Source organism: Lissotriton vulgaris, chromosome 6 (assembly GCF_964263255.1).
Source record: "Lissotriton vulgaris chromosome 6, aLisVul1.2, whole genome shotgun sequence".
Lineage (NCBI taxonomy): Eukaryota > Metazoa > Chordata > Amphibia > Caudata > Salamandridae > Lissotriton > Lissotriton vulgaris.
In genome coordinates, this window is record NC_141694.1 from 776984342 (window position 1) to 777008533 (window position 24192).

A 24192-nucleotide genomic window follows, 5' to 3' on the forward strand; every position below is an offset into this window, starting at 1 on the left:
CCTGCCACATGGTGCGGGGAATAACAGGGTGCAGCCATAGGTGCCCCTAGGCCCACTAACCGGATGCCATGGAGGAATGGCCCCAAAGTCGCTTTCCAACAGGAAATCCATGTCGGAAAGGCCAACATGGAAAGCCTGTTGGAAATCGACATCGTAATTCCGATTACGGAAAAACTGTCCTCACGGATTACATTGGGGCCTCTGACTGGCCAGGGGGTTCAAGGAGCCCATCGGAATCCACCTGGAATGGCCAGTCGGTGTCATTTCCGACTGCCTACATTGTTATTAGGCGGTCAGGAATGAAACCGGAGACGTCAGAGAGGAAGCCTCCAACAGCAGGTCCCTTTGTGTATACCGCATAATCCGACGCAGAAAATCAGTGTGTTAGAGCATACTCTATGGCACGTGATTTAAGCATTCCATATTTATCAATGTGAGCACTAAATTCAGACTTCCGGTCCAGGGAAGACCTGGCTTGGCAGTTCAGTCTGGAATGTTACTATGAGGCACAGGGTCAAGACTGATTTGGGTATGGTTGGGTGATGGATTCAACCCAGATCTGTGACTGGGGATGAGTATCTAAAAAGTTTCAGTGCTCCATCCATCATCTCGTTGTATTTGCTTTGTTTGTCCCAAGTTGGCAGGGTATGCCCAGGCGTGCGTCCCTTGCTTACTTTGACACTGGATTCAAGCTGGACTGGCTGATGAGCGGTGTTACCCTGAAACCGGTCCCAGGATGCTTGTTTCCAGTCCAGGGAAGACCAGGTTTGGCAGTTTGGTCTGGACTATTCCCATGAGGCACAGGGTCAAGACTGATTTGCATATGGCTGGGTCTAAACTGGGGTGGCGAAGTGAGCTAACGATCGATGATGGATTCAACCCAGACCTGTGACTGGGGGTGAGTGTCTGAAAAGTTTCAGTGCTCCATCCATCATCTCCTTGTGTTTGCTTTGCCCGTCGGAATCCACCTGGAATGACCTGCCGGTATCAATTCTGACCGCCTACATTGTTATTAGGTGGGCAGAAATGAAACCGGAGATGTCGGTCAGAAAGCCTCGAATCGCAGGCCCCTTTGTGTATACTGCATAATCCATCGCATAAAATTAGTGTGTTAGAGCTTACTCTATGGCACATGATTTAAGTATTCCATACTGTCAACTTGAACACTAAATTCAGGTTTGAAGTAAAACTGTAAACAAGTACAAGAGACACCAATATGTCAAAGGGAATGTTGGTAAATATGATTATATGAAACAATGAATCACCAAATCATGCTCAATATACAGGTAGCATTACTACATGCTATCAGTGCAGAGTATTTCAATATTTCGAATAACAATGTAATTACCGCAACAGCTAATGGAATAAAAAAGAATCAGCTATCCTTCATGACTTTAGTATTGTATTTAATAATTTCTAGAATTTATGATCATCATCCAAAAGAGCAAAGGTGCTCCGTGTCATGAGATCACACATAAAACAGATAACAACAATGATATTGCAAGGGCGTATGTGCGAAGATCAATAAACCACAAAGGTCTACTAATAAAGTCAGCTGGATTAGAGATTTATTATTCTCAGAATAATCATATTCTGTAAGTTGCAATTCCGATGATGTTTCAACCTCAATACTCACTTTCTGAGGTCATCATCTGGACAGAAACATGAATTCCCTTTAATTTTCTTTCTCTGACTGCAAAGGAAGAGAAGACTGCAAACACCAATCCTCATGTTAAAAACCAGAAGCAGCAATTTGTCAGAAGACATTGCCTGGTGTTTGACCTCTGTCTTTGAAGCTCAGGAAGTGTGACAAGATAAATACAGAATTTAAAGGGATCTTTATTAATTGCTTGGACTTTCACATCTCACCAAAAATCGGACTGCAGCCGTCCAGTTTGGGATATTGACCTAGGCCAACACTGACCCCACTGGGTAATCTAGATATGACCCTAATCCTAATTCTAAACCTAACCCTATCCATATCCACCTGACACTATGGCTGAGTAACCTTTAACCCATAAACATAAGTCCACTTGTAGCCCTTGTGTTATATTTTGGTTAAACATGTTTGCTACACATGAAGAAATAAACTTTTTCAACTTTATTAAATACTTTGGAGGTTATTAGGATGGCGGGCAGATCGCCACCGTTGGCTCAGCGATGGCGATCCGCCCGCCATCCCAACTATATTTACCCCGCCATATTACTGTGGTGGGGGCGCGGCGGTCGGTACAAAGTACGTCTGCCGCTTTTCCACGGATCTGGGGCATAATATGGTGGCGATGCCTAGAAGGCATAGCCATCCATATTATGATCGCGGGTTTCACAGGCCTTTCCGTGGCGGATTCGCTGCCATGGAAAGGCTAGTGGAGAATTGCTTTGGAGACCTGTTGCGGGCCCCCATAGGGCTGCACTTGGGGGGTACCTATGTACCCCCCTTCATTGCCATGCACAAGGTGGCAGGCACTGTGCCTTGCCTGCCACGTTGTGCATGGCAATGCACAATATGTCTCTTTGGCATTCCGGTGGATGCTGCTTACAGCAGCACCTGCCGCAATGTCAACATTGGGGATTGCGACTGCCAGGGTGGCAGTCGTATCCTAATTAGCGGTGCGGGACCTCCGCACTGCTGGGGTCCGGTCCTAGCACCGCTATGGTGGTGCATCCTAATGGGCCCCTTTGTTCGGTATTTGTGCTATGGTTACCTTTGTTTTTTTTAGCTTGTCTGTGTAGTATGACAGGTGAAACCTTAATAGCCTGCATCAAATGCTGCAAGAGCACACTCACGGATAAATGGGAGATACCTGCTTATTGGCCTGTTGTATTTTTGGAAGTAGCTCAGTGTTAATATATAAAGTAAAGCAGCTTTCCATAACGGTGTTGTGGTTTCTCGTGCCCTGCTCGCTTGGTGTGCTGTCATCTTTTATGGGATCCATTATTTCTATGGTAACTTCTAGATGATGTAGGAGAGGGTGTACATTTGCTATCTACACATTGCAAACAAATTCCTCCCACTGCAACATGGGTGATCTATTTCTTTAGACACTATTCTATGACCATAACCAGGCCCTGTATCAGGAAATATTCACTAGTAATTCTGGAGTATTTTGGACTGTTAAGTTGATAATTGTGACAAGTGGCAGAAGACTGGTATGTGATGGGCCCTTTTGAGAATATTCCACAGCTGGTGTTAATTTCTGTTGTAGTTACCATCAGTTTCAGATGGTGCAGTTCTTCAATGGCACTCAATGATGTTAACATGTTTTTCTCCAATGATGGTGTGTTTCAAAAACCAGCCTTTATATAAATATGTTTAAACCATCCTCACACTCCAGGATGCTACAAACTAGAAGGGGCTTCTAGGGACTCCCTTGGTTGAGACATGCCAAACATTCTGCTCTGAAAGCAGCCAACTATGCCACAGCACAGTTGGGAAGAGCTAGAACAGACAGAATGGCCTGTCCGCCTTGAATAGGTGGTGTTTTCGGCTTGCTACCGAGAGTATTCCATTTGGTCCTACATGATTACGCATTATTGTCACCCAGATCTCATAGGCCCTCATTAGGGGCATCCTGGTAAATGGGATGTGTGCAGTAATCCTGCTACAACACAGTCGTGCTATTGTGATTATAAGTTTTGTGATAAATATCAGGATGTCAACTGCTGCTGGGGGAAAATGGGCAGTATTTGCTAAAACAGGAAGATTTTGTTGCAGTAAATATCAACATCCACATTATTCCCCAAAAACATGTGAAAGGTAATAATTATTGCACTGTTTATATAGTGTCATTTCTATTTAAATGTGACAGTCATCACATCCAACAGGGAGCACCTCGCAATGAAGGTCTTAAAGTTTGTAGAAGGTCAGTGGAAAAGGTGTCATACACAGAAGATATATCGGCCTGGGCAGAGTTTGGGGAGTTCTGCTCTGCGGAACTCTGCGAAGTGGTAAAAAAACTCCCCCACACCTGCAGCGTTCCGCGCGTGGCAGAGTGTCGTAAGTAGCGCTGCTCGCGTTGATTTTTAGTGCCAGGAGTTTGTACCAAGCTGTAAAATCAGTGCGAACAGCACTACGTGTCTGTCACTAGAGTAGATATTTCGCTCAATGCAAACGGCAGATTTCCCATTGGGAGCGGTTGCGACATGTCACAACCACCTGCATTGAGAAATCTCACCAGTAGGAGGTCTTGTTCACAATTTTTCTCACTCATGCTTGCCAACTTAACATTTGTGAGCAAAGAACTCCGCTCCACGTCACTTTGCAGAGTTTTGCAGAACTCCACCCTGAGTGGGCAAAACTCTACGAGCTCCACCGCAGAGTGGAATTCTTCGCACACCTCTATAATTTAACCAGAATTCTTATTGGCCTTGGCTGTTTTCAGGCCAAACCAATTATTAAATAAAAAAATGTTCTAGAGAACTAAATGCTTTTTGTGTGTCTTAAAATGGCTTATATGGTAAACAGAAGTACTTGTGCTTATCTATGCACACAACTTATCAGGTATTTTGCTAGCTCTCTAATTTAAATGATCCTCTTTAAAGTGATGCCCTCTTTGAATATCTGTACAATAAAGTCTTCAGTATGTTAAAACTCAGTTAGATGTATTTTCTGCTTCTATTTCAGCTCCTTGAATAATGGACACGGGCACAGCTAGGCCATCTTTGGCCAAACTTTTTTTACACAGAGGAATCTATTTTATGGAAGAGGCGAATACGCCAGAAGAAATAGATTCTCTAGAGCACTTTCCAATCAGGGACACTGATGTATTTCTAATCACATATCCAAAATCTGGTAAGATCAAATTCCCTTTGTTGTCGATTAATGCACGCATTTACAGTTGTCTCTGAAACTCTAAATTATCTGTTTTTTTATTGTTAGGGAGATATACACTTATCCTAGACTGCAGCACACGTTATTTGTTAAACAATCTAAAACTCACATTAATTTATTGCAGTCACACAACCATAATGTAATAAAAAATACTATTAGAAAAAACATAAATCATAACATTTCCTAGCTACTGTCACGGAAAGTTTACATTTTATTAATGACGGGGAGACAAGGGTTTGCTTAACTTTGTTTGTTATTTTAGACTCAGCAGCCAAACAGAATACCAGGATATATATATGGTCCACATATCACATGAGCCCCGAAGAAAAATATATCCAGCGGTATTGTCTCAATCTACATATAATAGACATCAGGGATGTCACACTTGATCTTTCTTTGAGCAGGAGCAGCTGACAAGTATTCCCATTTCTGCATTCAAAATCCTGTTTCTGGTCTGACCTGAGTTTGACCCAAGTGTCTAAACAAATGCTTTAATAGTATTTTCAAATAATGCAAAGTTGCTATACAATACATAAATACTGTAATAAATCAACAACTATCATGGTAACCAGAGTATAAACATTTAGATAAATAAACAATATAAAATACTAGATTTAACAATGAATGCCCCTCCTCTTCTAGCTGGGGGCCTTCAACATAAGTAGATGTGTGTGATGATCCTAAAAGAATTAAGACTTTCCTTCATGAACGCTAGGAAAAGTTAAATGTTTTTTCAGGAGCAGAGTCTTCAGATTATGATTGTTTAAAACTTGCCGACTACCAGTGATGCTACTCCCACCACTGGTTTATAATAAAACCATTGAAAACTTGAGTGCGAAGACCAATCCGATTCCTGTAAAATGTCTCCCAGGCAACAGCAGAGGGAGAAGGCCTTGGATACCATATCCCCTCGAATAGAGTGTGCCCCAAATTGAGAAGAGTCAATGCTTGCCTCCACCACAAGACCCATCTGAGCCATCTAATCCCTCTAGCAATGGTGAAAGAGGATATCAGGCCAAACAGTTTCCAAATGCATACCAGGAGCTATTTGGTGATGTAAATTCCTCTTTTATTGCTTCATATGAACAATGTTTGTGGTTGTCAGTGTCAGGAAAACCTAGGTAGGATATTACCTTGATGTTATTTTTAGCTCTTTTAGAAACTGTAAAAGACACTCCTTCAGGAGTCATAAACTGGTTTACAAGAAATAAAGCATAATAGCTTAGCCAATTTTTCCGAAAGTTTCTTCCTAGAAAGTTACTGACTGTCTTGCTAGAACTCCAAAAGCTTTAAGAGAATGTTAATGTCCCAGTACTCAGAGTATCTGTGTTCTGGGGCACAAGTTGACCTGATACCCTGGAGTAATTTGCAAACCAAAGGGTGCTCCCCCAAAGGGACCCAATAAAAGCAGTGTAACCCACCGAAATTGCAGACCAAATGCATTGATGATGGGATGGTCTATCAGGATATGGACAACAACTGCCCCCACAGGATCGAAGCAGTGAGATCTGCACAAACAACTATGCACTTTATCCTTTTTTGTAAATTGTATATGGACATACAGAAACTGTTTTTAAAACCTTTATTCTTATCAAAGAGATTTTTTCATCATAACGCTTATAGCTTTATTTGTAATCTGGGAAATGCAAAAATTATTAACTCTGTCATTAGATACATTCAATGCGCAATTAGAAAAAGAGAAGATTATTCCCATCTGGAAACATTATTATATGAGAATGAAAATGACATAATCTAGGCTTTATCAATACATAAAAACAATTAGTCAAAGTTTTTAAATAATTTTTATATATTGTTTTTATAGAAATTTGCTTCTTATGATAGAATTTTTCAAATGAAATAATGTTTTACTATTTCCTATATTTTATGAATTGTGATTTTTTATGTGAATTTTCGCTGTATGAATATCGTGCTTTTATGGTGATTTTTACATGCACCGAATCAAGCTGATTTGATTTAATTTGATCGAAGCAGTGTCCCAGACACCAATGTTTCCATTGTCTCCCAAGCTAAGCAGTACTGTTCTACTGTTTGACAGTGGACTGTGGACTGTGATCATGATTTCCACATTAATTATGGAGTTTTTTGAGAAAGATATGAGAGGTCCTAGTGTGTCCTTCAATCCTCATTGCTACAAGCTTTTTATCATAAATTGAAGGAATTTGACAAGAGAATCCTTCAGAATGTTCAGATGAAGAGGGAGAAGGATCAAAGAATTCCAAGAAAGGTACAGAAGAACTGAAAGGCAAACTTGCAGCCAAACTTGCAGCCGCGGTCCATGCAGGTAACAGCGGTGGGGCTGAGTTAGGGACCAGTCCTGAGTGAAAGCATCCGTGGCTTTCACCAGGGGGTTTGAATGCTAACAATAGAATCTAGTAAGCTGACTATCCAAACATGAGGCAAATAGATCTATGTTGGAAGGTCCCTATCTCTACATCAACTATTGGGAAACATGTGTATCCAGCTTCCATACACTGAAGGCTTTGAAAAAGCTGACGTTTTAATCTGCCACTAGATTTTGCCTGCTGGGCAAATATTCTGCTGCTATTGATATGTTATTGTTGAGACTGAAGTGTCAAAGTCCATGGCCAACTCAGCCACAACTATGAGCTTTTTACCTCTGAACCTGTTGATAGATACGACTGCCAATACATTGTCAGTTTCCAAAAGTACAGAGCAGGACACCTTGTTCTATGTGAGACATTTGACTGTGAAGGATCTTGCCAGAGGTTCCAAAAAGTTGTTTTGTCTGGCCAATTCTTCTTCGACCAGTGTCCACTGATGGTATCCTCCCCACAGTGTGCTCTCCATTCTGAATGGTTTGCATATGATTCCATTTCAAAATATGGAATAATCTCATAGATAGCTTTTCTGTTTCACGCCTCCATGTGGTTTAACCACCACTCTATCTCCAAATCCTCAGAAACTTTTCCTTCCTCTGTGTGGGACAGTCGTAGATGAGACATCTTCAGGCATTATAGAGCCCTGTGGTGCAAGGGACATGGGAAATATGCTTGAATCAATGATGCTAGAAGATCCACTAGTCTGGCTTGCAATCTCAGATAGAGCGTGACCTTCTTCAGTGCAACCCCTCAGTGCCAACCTCAGTTCCTTCTTAATAGAGTTCATTTTCTTCTGGGGAAGCTTCAAAAACTGTTGAGCTGAATCCACCACAAAGCTGAGAAATGAGATGTTCTGAGATAGCACTGTCTCTGGTTTTTCTCCGTTGATGATGAATCCCGAACTCTTCAGGAGTGAAGTTGTCACAGTAGTTTTTTTAGGAGTTTAGTCAAACTATGATTCATAAGAAGGATATCACCCAAATATGCTATTAGACAAACCCCACTGTCTCTTAACCATCCAATGACTGTTCTCCAAGCCTTTTTCAAGCACCGGGCTGAACAGGAGTGCGGTGAACTCATGCATCAAATTAAAACCATTTCTACTGCAGAAATCTCCTGTGTGGAGGGGAAAGGGGTATAGAAAAATATGCATTATTTACGTCAAACTTCATCCAGTCATGGGATAACAAGATATCTCTGAGAAGATGGATTCTTGCCATCTTGAAGTGGGGTTAATCACCCACCCACTGAATTCAATGAGAAGACCAGGCAGTGGCCCTTGTCTTTCTTTGCTACTAGGGGATGTATTAAGTTTGCAGCGCGTTTTCATGGTTAGCGCTGTGCACAGCTTTCAAAAGGTGCGCCCAGCACTAAACAGGAAAATGAGCGCATCATGGTACAAACCCGTGCTGTCCTAGGGGCTGCTCATTCCTGTGAAAAACAGAGCAGCTGCTTTCAAGCCGCTCTGTGTTTTCACATTGAAGGTGGCAACCTGCCTGCACTTTTAAAGGGGATTAAAGATCCCCTTGCAGGCGGGTACAGTGAATGACTGCAGCCACCTGCAAGGGGATATCTGAAGGGCCCAAGGGACCTCCTTTCCACTCTCCAGAGGGCTGCTTTCAGGGGTCGCACTGACAGAACACCACCTATTATGTGGCTCACTGTAGGTGCACCTCCTGACAGCTTCTTTGCCTGTGCGCTCAAGTGTGTAATACTGGAATCAACCAAAAGGAGATCACCTGTATACCCAGTTGAGACCTGGGTGGTATGCGTGCGTAACAAAAAACAATGTCTCAACAGGTAATGTTTAGAAAACGTACAATAAAACATGCATATCAAGTTGCAAATAATGAAAGGAGAGATTCCAGGGTAAGTAAGAGATGCAAGGAGAAAACTGTATTAAAGACTAATTGTAAGCAAGAGAACAGTATAAGCACTAATTACAATACATGTTGGTGTAACCTGAAAAAACTTGTGCACATGAGTGCTCATGGAACAAATGGTGAGTGGTGCAAGTGACAAGTGACTCAGTGAGGAACGGCTCGAAGTGAATACAATATTTACAAGATACTTCATGATTGATTTTTAGCAAGAATTGCTTTACAAGGAATAGAAAATTTCTAGAATAGTAGATTTGCATCAAAGATTGCGCTGGGAGGTCAACAGCGTTTTGACCTTTAACCGGTTATGGTCATCTTCAGGACCAGGTTACTATTACTTTTTGTGCTGAGCTCAACTTAGATCATGGGAAACCAATAAAAGATTCCTGGGAAGGAGGAGGGACCAGGGTGGATAGTCAAGGAGCACTACAGCGAGCTGATCTATTAGTCTGCTAGAGTAACATGCACTGTTGTGGAATTAAGAATGTTACGATCCAGTATGGGAATAACAATTGCCTCGGGGTTGCGCCGACCTAGCGTCAAGCGGAGGGAATCCAGCAGCTGAAACATGATTATTCTCAGGAGTGACTTGAGGGCATGAGGGCCGGCTGGATTCTCTTCAGGTTGGGCCTGAAGATGACAGTAGCCTGTTAAAAGTTGAAACACCATTGTCCTTTTAATGCAATCCTTGGCACAAATCTACTGTTCACAAAATTGTCTATCCCTTGTAAAACAATTCTTGCTAAATTCAATCGTGAACCAGGAAGTATATTGTATATATTGTTAATTGTATTCACTCTGCGCCGTTCCTCGCTGTGTCACTTGTCTCTTGCGCCACTCACTGTTTGTCCACGAGCACTCATGTGCAAAAGTTTTTTCGGGTTACTCCCACATTTATTGTAAACAGTGCGGATACTGTTCCTTGCTCACAATTTGTCTTTAATACCGATTGCTCCTTACATCTCTTACCTACCCTGGAGTCTCTCTTTTCTTTCTTTGCAACTTGCTGTACATGTTTTATTGAACGGTCTTCTAAACATTACCTGTTGAGAAATTATTTTATTGTTATACAAGTCTGTAATATGGCGCATGTGCAGAGGCAAAGGGATTCTCTCATTTGCATGAGGCCATGCCACCATGCAAATGAGGGAACACCCTCTGAAGATAGCGCTGGTGCTTTATGAGTGCCAGCTCTATCAGTATTACAGAAGAAGACACACAAGTATCTGTGGAAGCTTCTGTAAAAACAAAGTTCCCGGGGGGTGCACAAAGCGGGTGCAAAAACCTATTGCACCCCAGGGGGACCTTTTATAATAATGCCCTTGAAAGAGATTGCTTAAAAAACCTCTATTGTAAAGGGAGGATGGAAAACTTACCCCCTTGAAAAGGAGGGAGTAGACCTCTTGCCTATGAACAAACTTTCTGTGTGAGACAAAGACAGGGCAGTGAGCTTCCTCATCAGATTTGGCGAATCCTAAAACTCTATATGGAAACCTTGGACAGTTTACAGAATCCAAGCATCTAAGACCCTCATGATTTCCCACCACTTTAGGAGAAACAATGTTAACCTGCCTCCCATCTTTGGGTGGGAAGAAAGAGTAACTTTTACCTGTTACGCCTCTGGGAGCTTTGATGAAATAGATAGAGCCTCCCCTGTGTCCGCTGCTCTGAAAGTGAAAGAATCCATCAAATGTCTTCTGGTCCTTCTACTTAAGGTTTCTTCTGCAGGGTTGGTCTTGTTGGGAGGCTGGAAAATATAATTTGTCAGAAGAGTGACTCCTCCCTCTAACAGGCTCTCCAAAATTCCTTCATCCAAAGATCTCCTTAATAGATTGTTGGATGCTAACCAGTGAGAAGAAGATTGTTACACTTTTACAGAGTTTCTTATTAGGAGGATCTCCACAGAGGCCCCTATTCAGGATAGCCAAGTTACCAACATAGGGACAATCTTAAATAGGAGAGATCAACATATTTCTGTAAAAAAGGTCACACATTTTGTTTCTGAAGAAACACATTGCCTGTGTGCCTACTCTGACAGGATCTCCCAGGAAATTAAATTGGAAGTTTCTTTGGCCTCCTCAGCCATATTCAGGGTTTTTGGAAGAAGGCACATGATATCCAACAATTTGTCCTGCCGTGATCTCCAAGATCTTGCAATAACCTTCTTGGGTCCCTTAAGAAATTTAGAGATGAATATTGAAATTTTTCTGTTGATCTCTGGTGTCACTGGCACCTTAACCTCCATAGAAGGTCTGGGACACTCCAGTTTGAGGTGACTTTGACCCTCTTTTTCAAAAGATTTCCACAATCTTTTACCTAGATATTGGGCAGCCTTGTCAGCTGGAGTCCAGCGAGCATAGCAGGGATGGTAAATATCTTCCTAGTTCAGCATGTTGGATGGAGGTTTGCCCCCCCAGGTGTTCTTGTCATCCAGTCTGAGCCATTTAGTACAAGCCGCCAGGCACCAGGGTCTGCATAGATCTGATTTGTCTTCTGATTCTTCTCCATGGTCCAGAACATCCACATCTTCATCATCTCCTATGTTTCTAGAAGGAGAGAAGGAATCTCTCTATGCAGGACATAAGCAGACTGATCCTCCTGCCAGGGAAGGCCTCGAGTCATCAATTGCATTTTCAGAATGCTTGCTTACCACGCTCAAAAGCACCCGAAGGAGACTAACAAAAGGGTTCTTTGTAGGGTCTTGCTGGAAGGACATTTAATGGTCCAGTGGCCTAATAGGCCTTGAGTCCTCCTCTACTAGGGATAGAATACTCTGTACTGAGGAAAGCAAAATAGTTTGCCTTCCCAGAGGCTCCATGGTGGAAGACACCACCTTTTTATACAAAGGATTGATTGCCACCCTCAAACTACCATCTATGGACAGAAAATATTGCACCCATGAGACATCTTCCAAGTAACTGGAGTAATATTATCTTGTCATCATGATCTGTTTGAATTGTATGTTAACCTGGCAACAGGTACTGGGGAGATGGCAACAAATTAAACTAAGGCACACCTGAGCCCATTCTTTTAAAGGTAGTGAAAAAAGACACCTAGCCTGCAGTTAAAACAGAAATCACCCTGAGATAAACAGGGCTAACACAGATGCAACACAGTAAGAAAATTACAAAATTAGAACATGCACTTCTTGTAATTTAGGAAATTACTAGCCAAATTGAGCCAGTGCATTTGAAATGCCTGCCTGAAGCCTACATTTTCTCTTGGATACAATAGCATAGGTAGGAGTCGCCGGGTATACTGAGACGCGAGACGGCGTTGAAGGTTGCCCTTTCTGGGGACAAGATTGGTGCACTACACACTAAATGCAAGTTGAGCTCTGTGCACTGATGAAAAGTCATGACATGCAGGAGTCTATGTGCAGTTTGTGCAAACTCAGTAATAGGTAAAAAGCCCCATCTCTGCTGCAGCCTCAGGTGGTGGTTTATGTTGGAGAGGGGGACAGAAGAATCATCAGCAACAAGATTATCACTGAAATAAAATAAAAGTAAACATAAAAACTCACATTATACTCCACAAAAACAACTTCAAGGAAATAACACTAAACAGGCTGCTGCACAGCCAAAGAAGAGAAAGTGCCTTTTCCTTGATGTCCATTATAGGTGGAATTAGAGACTGCTATTGCATATTTTTTTCCTCAGGCACTCATGGGATATAAAGATGCTAAATATCCCATTAAGTTTGTTGCTGAGTCTGAAGTAAATATGAAAGTTAAGCTAATGCACAACCATTTGAAATTTGTGAAATGTCAAGGGTCTTTGTCTTCTAATACTGAATGCACTTGTGAATTGCATAGGTGTGAAGCTTTCTCAAAATGTATGCGTTTCACATATATGTGTGGCGCTTTGGGTGCCATCATTTCATGTTGACCAAATTAGTTTGTCCAGGTGATTAAATAAAGTACAGTCATGTAGACTTGAGAAGGTAACTCTTGGAAAGCCAATTGTCAAGCCACAGTGTTAAAACAACTTAAACCGTCATGCAGTACATATACAAGGTGTACGGAAAGGCCTCTTTTTGCATGATCATTGCAATTGTTTTTGAACTGATACTATTGCTTTTTGGACTCTGTATACAGAGACCATGGTCACCAGGCTCCAAGGGCCTGTGTGCTGACCCCTAAAAACTTGATGAATTGGCATGAGACATGGTTTTAAAGGCTATTTCAGTGGGTGGTACAGGGGGTGCTCCTGCTCAGCAGTAGCATTTAATTTACAGGCCCTGGATACATGTAGTGCCATGAATGCCTCGAATTCCTGATTGGCACATTTAGCTTGCCAATAATTCCCTCATATACCATATCCCATGTGCCCAGAACTGTAAGTTAAAAGCACTAATGGATTGCAGCACTTATTGGTCACCAATAAAGTGACCATGTAAAACATGACTCTAGGCATGCCATAGCAGCCTAGTTGGGCAGTTTTAAAACTGACATTTTAACCTGCCAAAATCACCCTTTTTCCAAGCCTGAGCCTTCGTTTTGAATAGCCCAAAAGAAGCCTTACAAGCCCCAAGGCAGCGTGCATAGTATCTAAAAGAAGAACATATATATTTCATGTTTTTACAGGCCCTCAGATTAAGAAAAGGCCCCACACTGGTCTTTTTTACTGTAGCAATGATGGTTGTGGCACTGAAAACACTGGGTTACTTTATTACACTTATTAACTCATAGTTAAATAAAATCCAATTTAATGCTAACGTTAGCTTTTGTCTAACAAATTCAGAAATAGTGGCTGTAGAAAGTCACTATTTTTCTGCCTAGCATTTTCAGCGATAATCCTCAACAAGCCTGACAATGTCCACAAGGAGGAGTGAATAGCTCCAAGGAAAGGGAACAAAATGGCCATTTGTGGAAGGATATGATTCAACATCCTGACTGGATGGGCTGGAGGACACCAACAGACCAAGCATCAAAGGGGGTATCTTTACTCACAGGTACTGGTTTGCATGGGAAGTTTCTATTTGCCAGACACATCTCAGGGGTGTGGCTAGAGGTCTGTCCCTGGGAAGAAAGGTTCTGCCTTTTTGGATTTTGGCAGAAGAGTGCATTCTGGGATTCGTTAGGGCCCAACCTGTAGGAAGTGATGTCAATGTGGATAAGGTGGCCCCGGGAAAGCTTTCCTGATTGATCAAGGAGTTTCCTCCCCACCCACAATCTAATGTCAGCCATATATGTGGCATCCCAGGATACCTTCTTCAGTTTACATATGGACCTGTAGAACAAGCATTTTCAATGCAATAGGTCTCACATTTGCAAGCGTTTAAGCTGTTGATATTGTTATTGACAATCCCTTTTATTTATGTGTTTTAAAAGCAACACACATATAAAAGACATTGTTAATTTTAATGACAATAGCTCAAACTCTCGCAAATGCAAAAGCATTTTAATGGTGGCTGCCCCCCTTTCTTTAGATGCTGCTCGCGTATTCAGGTTACAGTGAGCAGCTTCTAAAGAAAGGGGTGCAGCCAACATTAAAGTAAAAGTGCGTATGGGGCCCTTTCCCCCAAAGTTAAAAAAATGTAATTAATTTAGAAAGGTTCTGTAGTGCAGCCTCTAAAGTGAAAGCACCTGCACTGTTAATTAAATAAATAAATAAGCTCAGCCGCTAACGTGAAAGGGGCCTGCACTGTACAATAAATAATTAAATAGGCGCAGCTGCTAAAGTGAAAGTGTACTGTGCCGTAAATTACATACATGTGGCCGCTATAGTTAAAGCGGACCATAATGTAATTTAAATAAATACAGTACTAAAAGCATGCTGCGTACTGCAATGTTGTGGGTGTTATAGGGGAAGATCATTAAACAAAATAGTGCTCACTGATTTATAAAGCAGACCCTGTAACAACACAAGTAAAAAGTCCAGTCGTTATCCGAGATTACAAATGCAGACAAGGCGGTACCAAGGAGGGACTATTAAGCCTATTCTCAAAAGAAAAGCAAGGATTTAGCAAGAACAGTAACAGTAGCCAATTGAAAAGATGGGTAGGAAATGGGCACTGCTTCTATGCCATACCTCAGTACAGTATGCCTCGCAGAGCAGCACAAGCGCTGCCCAGGCTCAACCCATAAAGGGCTGTGCCTGCTATTGAACCTCTGGAGAAGAGCCCCAAGGGTGGGACCTGCTCCTGTGTATTCCCAGGACAAAGAAGTTGACTCTAAGAGTCACTTGGCTGATCTCCACTTAATCTACAGGCCACAAAAACTGCAAGAAGCCTTGTTTTCCAAGAGCACAGCTGACCAGAAAGGATTTTACCTAAAGGCCAGATGCGTAATCTCACCCAGCAGTTATTTGGATGTATCAATTTGGCTATAACCCAACACATCCTATTGGCTGTTGCCACAACAGACGCTACCAAGGTCTTCAACAGGGTCTGTTGGGCATATTTTTGGAGGTCTTGGCAGTAACAGGGTTTAGCCCATGTTTGATCTTGACTCTATAGAGAGTATATGCAAATGTATCCACCTGTATCTTGTTCAATGGAATCTTGACTAAGAGGTTTGGGATCACCTGGGGTATGAGGCAGAAGGGCCCACTTTCTCGTCTTTTCTTTGATATTAACCATTTGTTCAGCTACTCAAAGGAGACCCTCGGTGGTACCTTTCACTTTTCGACCATTCAGGAACAAGATAGCGCTATATGCAGATGATATTGTTATATCTACATTATATCCCTTTCAAACTATTCATAGGGTGGACAATCTAGCAGAAGAATTTGGTGCTCTATCTGGTTGCTCTGTGAAAACATCCAAGTGGGAGATTATGTGTTGGAATATTACTAACTGCAATCAGGTGGTGGCCGGGTTTAGGTACCTATCTCAATAGTGCATTCGCTGGCGATGGTTCCTGCGCATACGTTAAGGCAGGTGGCAAAGGAGATAGATGTGCTTCTCATTAGATGGAGAAACCTGCCATTGTCAATTGATGTTTGAATGAATTTGACTACAATGTCAATTTTACATAAGCTAACTTATCTTTTTAATTTTATTCTTACCTTTTTTAAAAAGGAGCTGAGAAATTTACAGGGGAAAATCAATAGTTTCATCCGGGCTTCTAGAAGAGAGAGGCTTCCTTGGAAAAAATTGGGAAGGAGGTTAATGAAAGGGGGACTGGCATTAACCAATTTAAATATTTACTGTACGGCTGTCCAATTCAGGAACTGCTTACTACGATCTCCAATAAGGAGGTAATAGAAAAATTACCCCACTAAACCCTTATCTCCTTGTCCTTAACTGTTAAGCCGGCCAAGCCCGGCACATTGTCAGGACTAGTCTCAGGTAGTGCTGTCACCCATATTTCAATTGGGTTGCGATCACTAAAACCAGCATCATGCACAACCCCAGGTTCACAAGGGTTCTCGTTATAAACACGCAATTGATGATTGCCCATTAAGCCCATGCAACAAATGTAGGACAAACCCACCTGGTCATTCCATTGCAAAGGCCTGCCTGCCCAAGAGCTTCAAATAGTTCATGCTCCCTTTGATCTAAATGGATGTATGTGAAGGGCGAATCTTCAACAGGAAAAGGATTACTATCAATTTTGGCTTGCACCCAGCTTAGCATTAAAATCCCTGGCCAATATTACATTAAGAGCCTTAAGAAAGCAGGTGGCCTAGCCTCAAGAATTGATATCACTTGATATAACGCCTCGATCCAACAAGCAAATTCTGAAACTGAATTATAAACGTTTACCAAAAATAAGTGCAATTCGTGGGAAGAAACCACCCAAACAATCTGAATCTTGGTATGTATATTGGGGATAGGTACAACCTTCAACTTTTTAAGATATAAATCATAATGGCTAGGCCTCCGAGCTCTCTATGTCCAGGAGTTACTGCCACATTATAGCTTTCAAACCCATCCCATGCTACTTGGTCGTGGGCCCAGGTCTCCTGCAGCTGAAGGACATCAAACTGGGAAGCAAAGTTAAGCACCCTTAGAACCGTTCCTATATAATTTCTGGATAGAGATCCATTTTGCCTTAACAGTGATGAACAACGGACTTGGTTAAACACCCTAAGACTACTCATGTGAGGGGCCAAAGGGTAGATTCAGTCATTCTGATCTAGCATGGCTATAAGAAAACATCTGTCAGCAGTAGGTGCTGCATACTGATAAGGAGCATGTTGTCTCATATTATCTGGAGCTGGAGAGTTGAATTACAGGTTTCAATGAAAAAGGTCAAGCAAGAGAATATTAATTCCTACATTACTTAAGTGCTTTGGTGGAAAGCTATAAAAAAATTGCTCTGACACATTAGGTTACCTGTAATTTATCACAATACAATCCCCAGAAAACATTTTTGCGAAGGGACCAACCCAGCCAATCTTTCTAACAAATAGAATGTCATTATAATAAGTAGTGTTAAAAATTGTCCTCTTATGCAGCCAGTGGCAAACATTATTTTTCAGTTGAGTGGTAGATTATCTTTCATGTGAGCTGATGTGGGGTACCTCTGCCAAAATTTCAACATAGGGGCAGCAGGCAGGGGAAAGGTACAGATTAGGCAACTCTGCTGCTGGTTGGTGCTCTTCCCCCTCTCTCATGGAACCAACCACAGTGGAAGCATTTATATGGCTTTGAATCCTTCCAACTGTCAATAGGACCACCATATTGACATTGCTCGTGCAAGGCACAAATTGATAGTTGCTTGCATGAAAGATTAATGTCTACAAAGTTCACTAAAAATATTGTCAGTCCTTCACACAAAATGAATCAATGCGATGATGTAGATCCAGGAGTTGTAATTGGATAGTGTGGTATTTGCCGTCGATATTTCGGTCTCACATGTACAGAGTCCGAAAGACCATCCACAGAAAAATCTAATTAAAAAAATTGTAAGGAAGACCCCTTAAGAGCTAAAAGGTATGCACCCAAATATACAAAACTAAAAATTGCACCAGATCGTAATTTAACATCACCTTTGATATTATAGTACGAGAACAGCAAGTGCTAAAAGGGAGGACAGTGAAAGATATGTACATTTGTCATAGACCAAGAACATCAAATGAACTTTACTACATAGAAAAAAAAGCAATAGTTATGGTTGGTGTAGGAAAGTAGGATATGCTTCTTATGGGCACCTTCACATTTTGCTTGATGCTACTCTGTTTTTGACTAGTCTGACTGGGGTCCTGCTAATCAGGACCCCCAGTCTATCTGCTTTCTCCCTAGACTGTTATGCCATGTACTTAGGTACACTCCAGATTGGATACTGGGGTACCCTTCTCAGTTTGTAGTATATGGTACACATGTACCCAGGGAATATGTACCCCAGAGGCCTCCCATGGGCAGAAGCATGTATTATGCCACCAATGAGAGGCCATGCAAAATGGAACTACAGGCCTGCCATTGCAACTACAGGCCTGTGTAAGATGGTGCATGCACCACTTCCTTTAGATATAGGTTTACTATATCTATAGGTCACTACACTTCAAATGTATATGTCACCCCATAGCAGGCCTTGATAATTCTCTCACCAGGTTTAAGACCAGTATTCCTCGTGGGGACCAGATAACCCAAACACCTGGGCACCACTTACTTTTGCAAGTGCATATGCTTGTTGGAATTCTCCAACTAAGTGCATTGGGTTAGTGATAGCGCCAATCACTGCGCACATTTCATACAAGGGACTAAGTCCTCCTCACACTCTGTACCCTACAAGCTGTGACTTTGTGAAACTGCAGAGGTACCCTTGTGACTCCTGTGCCTTCAGCCTGTGGGTCCATTTGAGAGACAACACTGCTTTTCATGGGCTCTCCTGGTTGATTCAGGCCTGCCCTGACTCCCCTTGATATGGTGAGTACCCTGGTCCTCGCTGGGCCAGACCGTAACCTTCTTTGACCTTCTTTGTGGGTTGCTGCTGCCAAGGCTTGTTGGTTCTCCCGCCGGACAACAACCCCTTCAGCCCAATTCACCTGGCTTCCCTGAGGTAGGTAACTCTGGTTCTTTGGTATCCACGGGTGGGGTGGCTCTCCAACCTTCTATGTTCCAAAGGGTTTCCTCGAAATCCACTGAGAAGGGTCCTTAAACTGTAAAACTTCAACCGCGACTCTCCCATTGACTTTTTCGTAGCATGTGGTCGTGTTCACACATTCCACCCATCCTCTGTGGGGTCCGTCCTTACTCACCTTGGGTGGTTCCTTGGGGTCCCAGCGATTCTACATCCTCTAGACACTGTCTTGATTCGAGTTGTGGTTCTTATACCACTATTTTAGTATATGGTTTGATCTGCTCCGGGAGCCCACCGTGCATTAGTGGTACTTACGTTTGTTTCTGTGCTACAATATTGTGTGCTTTGTGTTAATCTGCATGTAGCAGATACTGTGATGTATTTAAGGTGTGTTATAACAATAAATACATATTTTAAAGCTACTGTTTGGTTCTCCTTTCATTTAACCAATACAATAGGATTGCATTCCGGTAAAATAAGCTGCTTAACACTCCTTCAAGACTAAGCCTGAAGGCTAGTCTCCACAGCTACCACCCGGATAGCTTTCTAAGGTTATCTTTGACCTCTTACATCACCATAAGGATTGTTTGAACTGGTGCAAGGTGCCCAATTTAATCAGTACAAACACAAGGAGATGATGGATGGAGCGCTTAAACTTTTCAGACACTCACCCTCAGTCACAGATCTGGGTTGAATCAATCATCATTGTTTGGCTCACTTTGCCACCCCAGTTCAGACATAACCATATGCAAATCAGTCTTGACCCTCTGCCTCATGGGAACAGTCCAGCCTGAACTGCCAAGCCATGTCTACCCTGGACCAGAAAAAGCATCCCATGACCAGTTTCTGGGTAACACCCTTCATCAGCCAGGCTAGCTTGAATCCAGTGTCAAAGTGAGCAAGGTACCCACGTTGGGCATATCCACCCAACTTAGGGCGAACAAATCAAACACAAAGAGATAATGGGCGGATCGTTTAAACTTTTCCGACATTCAACCCCAGTCACAGATCTGGGTTGAATCCATCATCTTTCTTTAGCTCACTTTGCCACCCCAGTTCAGACATATCCATATTCAAATCAGTCCTGACCCTGAGCATCATGGGAACAGTCCAGCCCGAACTGCCAAGTAGGTGTGATGCTGAGCAGGGGAAATGTTTGAAGAGTTTATTGTCCCTCCCCGGCTCCTCCATGATCCAAGCAACAGGAAACAAAACCGGTATGACATTTTGGAATATATTGGCTGCAAAAGCATTAATAAGATTCTAAGGAAGATTGAGTGGGGAGGAGGTACAGAAAGGTTCTCAGTGGTGCAAGAACAAAATCCTGAAAAGTGAACTATAATGCAAAAAAATTGTCAGGAAAACATTAGGGGCTGTTTGTAAGGATATGAAAGCAATGTTGCTCCCACAGTCCCTACAAATTGAAATTTCAAAAGCACTAGGTAAAGACTTGTCCCATAAATGCAACTATTACTACTTAAGTGAGAACAAAATCAATACAATTTATGCTAAAATCTTGGCGGAATAAAGAGAGTTTTCTGTATGTGGATAGATTATGAAATCAGCTACTAAGAAATGAATTATTTGGAGTAAAGGTTGGAATCAACCTCTGTAAGATAAGTGATATAGTAAAATCTATAATGATCCATTCAGGGGAAAACTGTACTTGTGGCCTGAACACTAAGGGGCTAATTAGGATGCTGGGTGGACTTCTCAGTCCAGGGACCGACCGACCTCTGGTCAGCAGTCCCAACTGCCTAATTAAGATGTGATCGAACACTGTTTGGTCGCATTTCCCAATGGGAGTAGGTCTTACGGCCATAAATTGCACATAAGACATGCTCCAATAGGGAAATGGGAGATGGTGTTAATCATTGCACCCCATGGCAGGCACTTCAAGGTGCCTACCAAGGGGTGCAGGGATTAACAGGGCTCGACTGCCAACCGGAGGCTACGAACACAAGGAGGCTCTGCTAGGAGCCCCAAATATGCTTTCTGACAGGGTTTCCATGTCGGAAGGGCCAGCATGGAAACCCTGCCATAAACCGTACATCGTAATCCCAAGGGCAGAAAGACCGCTCTTTGGTATTATGGGCCAGCCTTCGACTGGCCGAAGTGCTCCTTGAGACCATTGGAAGTCAAATGGAATGACCGCCCACTTTAATTTCCAGCATTGTAATACTGCGGTCGGAAATTAAACCGCGATGCGGCCTGGAAGGGCTTTGACCGACGGTCGGAGCCTTTCCAGGCCTCATTGTAATCGGCCCTTAAAGTGATATGTTGCACATTCTGTTGGATTGTTTCATGGTTAAACAACAGCAGAGACAGTTGTTATGCCCAATGTTCTTTAAATATGGGATCAAAACTTGTGGGCATGCTGCAGAATTTCTTACTGATATGCTTTTTTTCGATATAGCATGTGCCATTGAGAGCTTCATGAAGGCAGTAAGAAATGTGATTATTGAGTTTTAGTAAGTATGGTGTATTATTTAATTTATGGGACTGTATTAGGTATTTCAATTGAAAAGTATATTTTTGAAGGGTATATAAGATTATATAAGATTTATCGGATGAAATTGAATGGTATTCATGTGTATTTAAATTGTTTTAAAATGAAATAGAAATTGTATATAGTGCAATGGGCAGAAGTTGGTGTACTGTTTAAAGGCTAATGGTCTAAATGATATATTTTTTGATCGATTGATTGACTGACTCTTTGAGCCAAGAAATGATCAGTCAGTATCCAAAAACAACTGTAAAGTCACAAAACAAACTGAGTGTCAAATGAGCTCATCTATACCTTGTCAGTTGTTACATGTTAAGTAAGTAAACATTTGGATCAAACTGAAAACATTTCAGAAAAGATAGAATCAGGGACTCCTCATTATTAGGAAGCAGCAGTCTAAACAAAGTAATGTACGAAGGAGGCAAGATATGTTTACCCTAGCAGAAAGACAACAAGCAAGCAATAAAAGTCTGTGAAAAACGATTACAGCAACAACAAACAAACCTACACAAATGCATTATAAGATACAATAGAGAAAGGACCTACCTAAATATATTTTTATCACCCAACTGGTTCATCTTTTCCTCCACTGAGGCGAGTGACCTTTTTAGACACTGGTACTTATACAGACAGTGATTAACCAGTTTCCAATTCAGAAGCATCCATTTACATTGACCAACTATCCATGTTGCATTAAACTTTTTAGGACAGGTTCAGAGAGGTCCAGCCCCTGTCAAAGACAAAGGGCTTCCAAAGGGGTTTGGTACAGGAATCGATACAGTCTGGGTCAGAAGCAGACACGCAATCAATTTTACGAGTGGTAACCAATGATCAATCTATGCCCATATTTAATTTGTCATCTTACCGGTATATAACATAGAGATTTTATTACTGAGCACTGGGCTATCATTTGTTCCCATGCATAAAACTTATTTTTTTGACACACAGATTGAATTTTTGCGATTATTTCGGTCCATCCAGCTGAAACATTACTTTGCCCAAAATGAAACAGTGTCTTTTTTTGACATCACAGGTTTGGACAATTCTTTATCATTTTACCTTAACAACCACATGGTATCTATATCATTACTTTTTATGATGTAATATTAACTGAAATCAATTGAATTTTCTAAAGACCACACTGCTACAAATGTAATCTCACCAAACATCAACAATCTGCCCTATGTAATTTGCAAACAACCAAATATTTGGTGAACAAGCCCACTGATAAAGGTGGAGTCCTTGTCCTGATGAACAAATCAGACTATGACAAAGAAGTCTCTAAAAAGCTCAATGTATCTTCTCCTTACAGAAAGCTCTCTCATCAAAAATATCAGTTCTTGTGGTCTGGTTGAAGGTCGGTTAAGCAGTTAAGAATTCTCGTTTAAAAACAAACAGATATCACCATACCAGCAATATACATTTTGCCAAAAATTCATAAAAACCTGACAAATACACCATGGGGACTATGGTGTATGGATGCACTTCTATCTTAAAATCACTTCCTCAAGATGTAGATTTCTTTATCAAACCGTTTGTTGGTAAGAACCCATCATTTGTTTGAGATTCCTCATTCAGAAATTTTGATGATTCATTCAGACCAACTGCACTGATGTTATGCCTGCCATCTTTTGGAGTGTTTCCACTGTCTTTTTTGCTTTCTGACCTCCCTATTTTGATTCTGTTTTTGCTGGTTTGGTGTCTCTGTGCACTTCCTCACTGCTGTTCAGTGTTAAAGTGCAAGTGCTCCTGTTGTAAATTGTGTTATGGATTGGTGTTTCCATGATTGGCATATTTAATTTACTGGTAAGTCCCTAGTACAGTGCACTGAGAGTGCCGGGGTCTGTAAATCAAATGCTACTAGTGGGCTAGCAGCACTGATTGTGCCACCCACAGAAGTAGCCTTGTAAATGTAACTCAGACCTGCCACTGCAGAGTCTGCGTGCAGTTTGTACACTACCATGTTGACCTGGCAAGTGCACCCACTTGCCAGGCCCTAATCTTCCTTTCTTTCATGTAAGTCACCACTACGGTAGGCCCAAGGTACCCCCGTGGGTACGGTGCTGTGTATGTTAAAGGCGGGACATGTACTGTTGTGTGTGACATGCCCTAGTGGTAAATTACACTGTATTTCGTTTTTTCACCACTGGAAGGCTATCTGTCCCATAGGAAAGAATGAGAGTTTTACTTATACCTTCTTATAAGCATAACTTTCCATTGGGACAAGATAGGGAAATTGAGTTTGGTATGCCTGGACTCAGCATGTAAACATGCTTATTTTCGTAAAGATGATTTTTATGTTCTGTGTTTGAAAATACCACTTTTAGAAAGTATGTATTTTCTTACCTAGCCACCCTGTGTGCCTCTGCTGGGTTTGTGGATTGACTGTCTGGCTTTGGAGTGACAGGGGCTAGGGATGTGCATTCTCTTCAGACAGCCACTTGGGGGGTCAAGGTGTGTCCTGCCTTTCCTGGATGAGTCAGGGCTTGGCTGAATAGACATGGGCTGCATTTAGAGTAGTGGGAAGAGATTTCCTTGCACCTCCATGGGCCTGGTGTGCTTTAGACAATGCTATCTCTACCTTCAGCTGGGCAGCTGGGCAACAGAGGACCAAACTTGTTTGGACTAGGACAGACCCTCTATGC

The 24192-nt window shown here is 42.0% G+C and overlaps 1 protein-coding gene across 3 annotated transcripts in view; it reads left to right on the forward strand.

Annotated features, from left to right (window-relative positions):
* Positions 1–24192, forward strand: part of LOC147707975 (amine sulfotransferase-like) — an 830947-nt gene that overhangs the window by 512650 nt on the left and 294105 nt on the right. For all 3 annotated transcript variants that reach the window (XM_086926786.1, XM_086926785.1, XM_086926787.1), the window contains exon 2: positions 4625–4792. In XM_086926786.1, the coding sequence (XP_086782912.1) occupies positions 4636–4792 (157 nt within the window). In that variant the 5' untranslated portion in view covers positions 4625–4635. The remainder of the gene's footprint in view (positions 1–4624; positions 4793–24192) is intronic.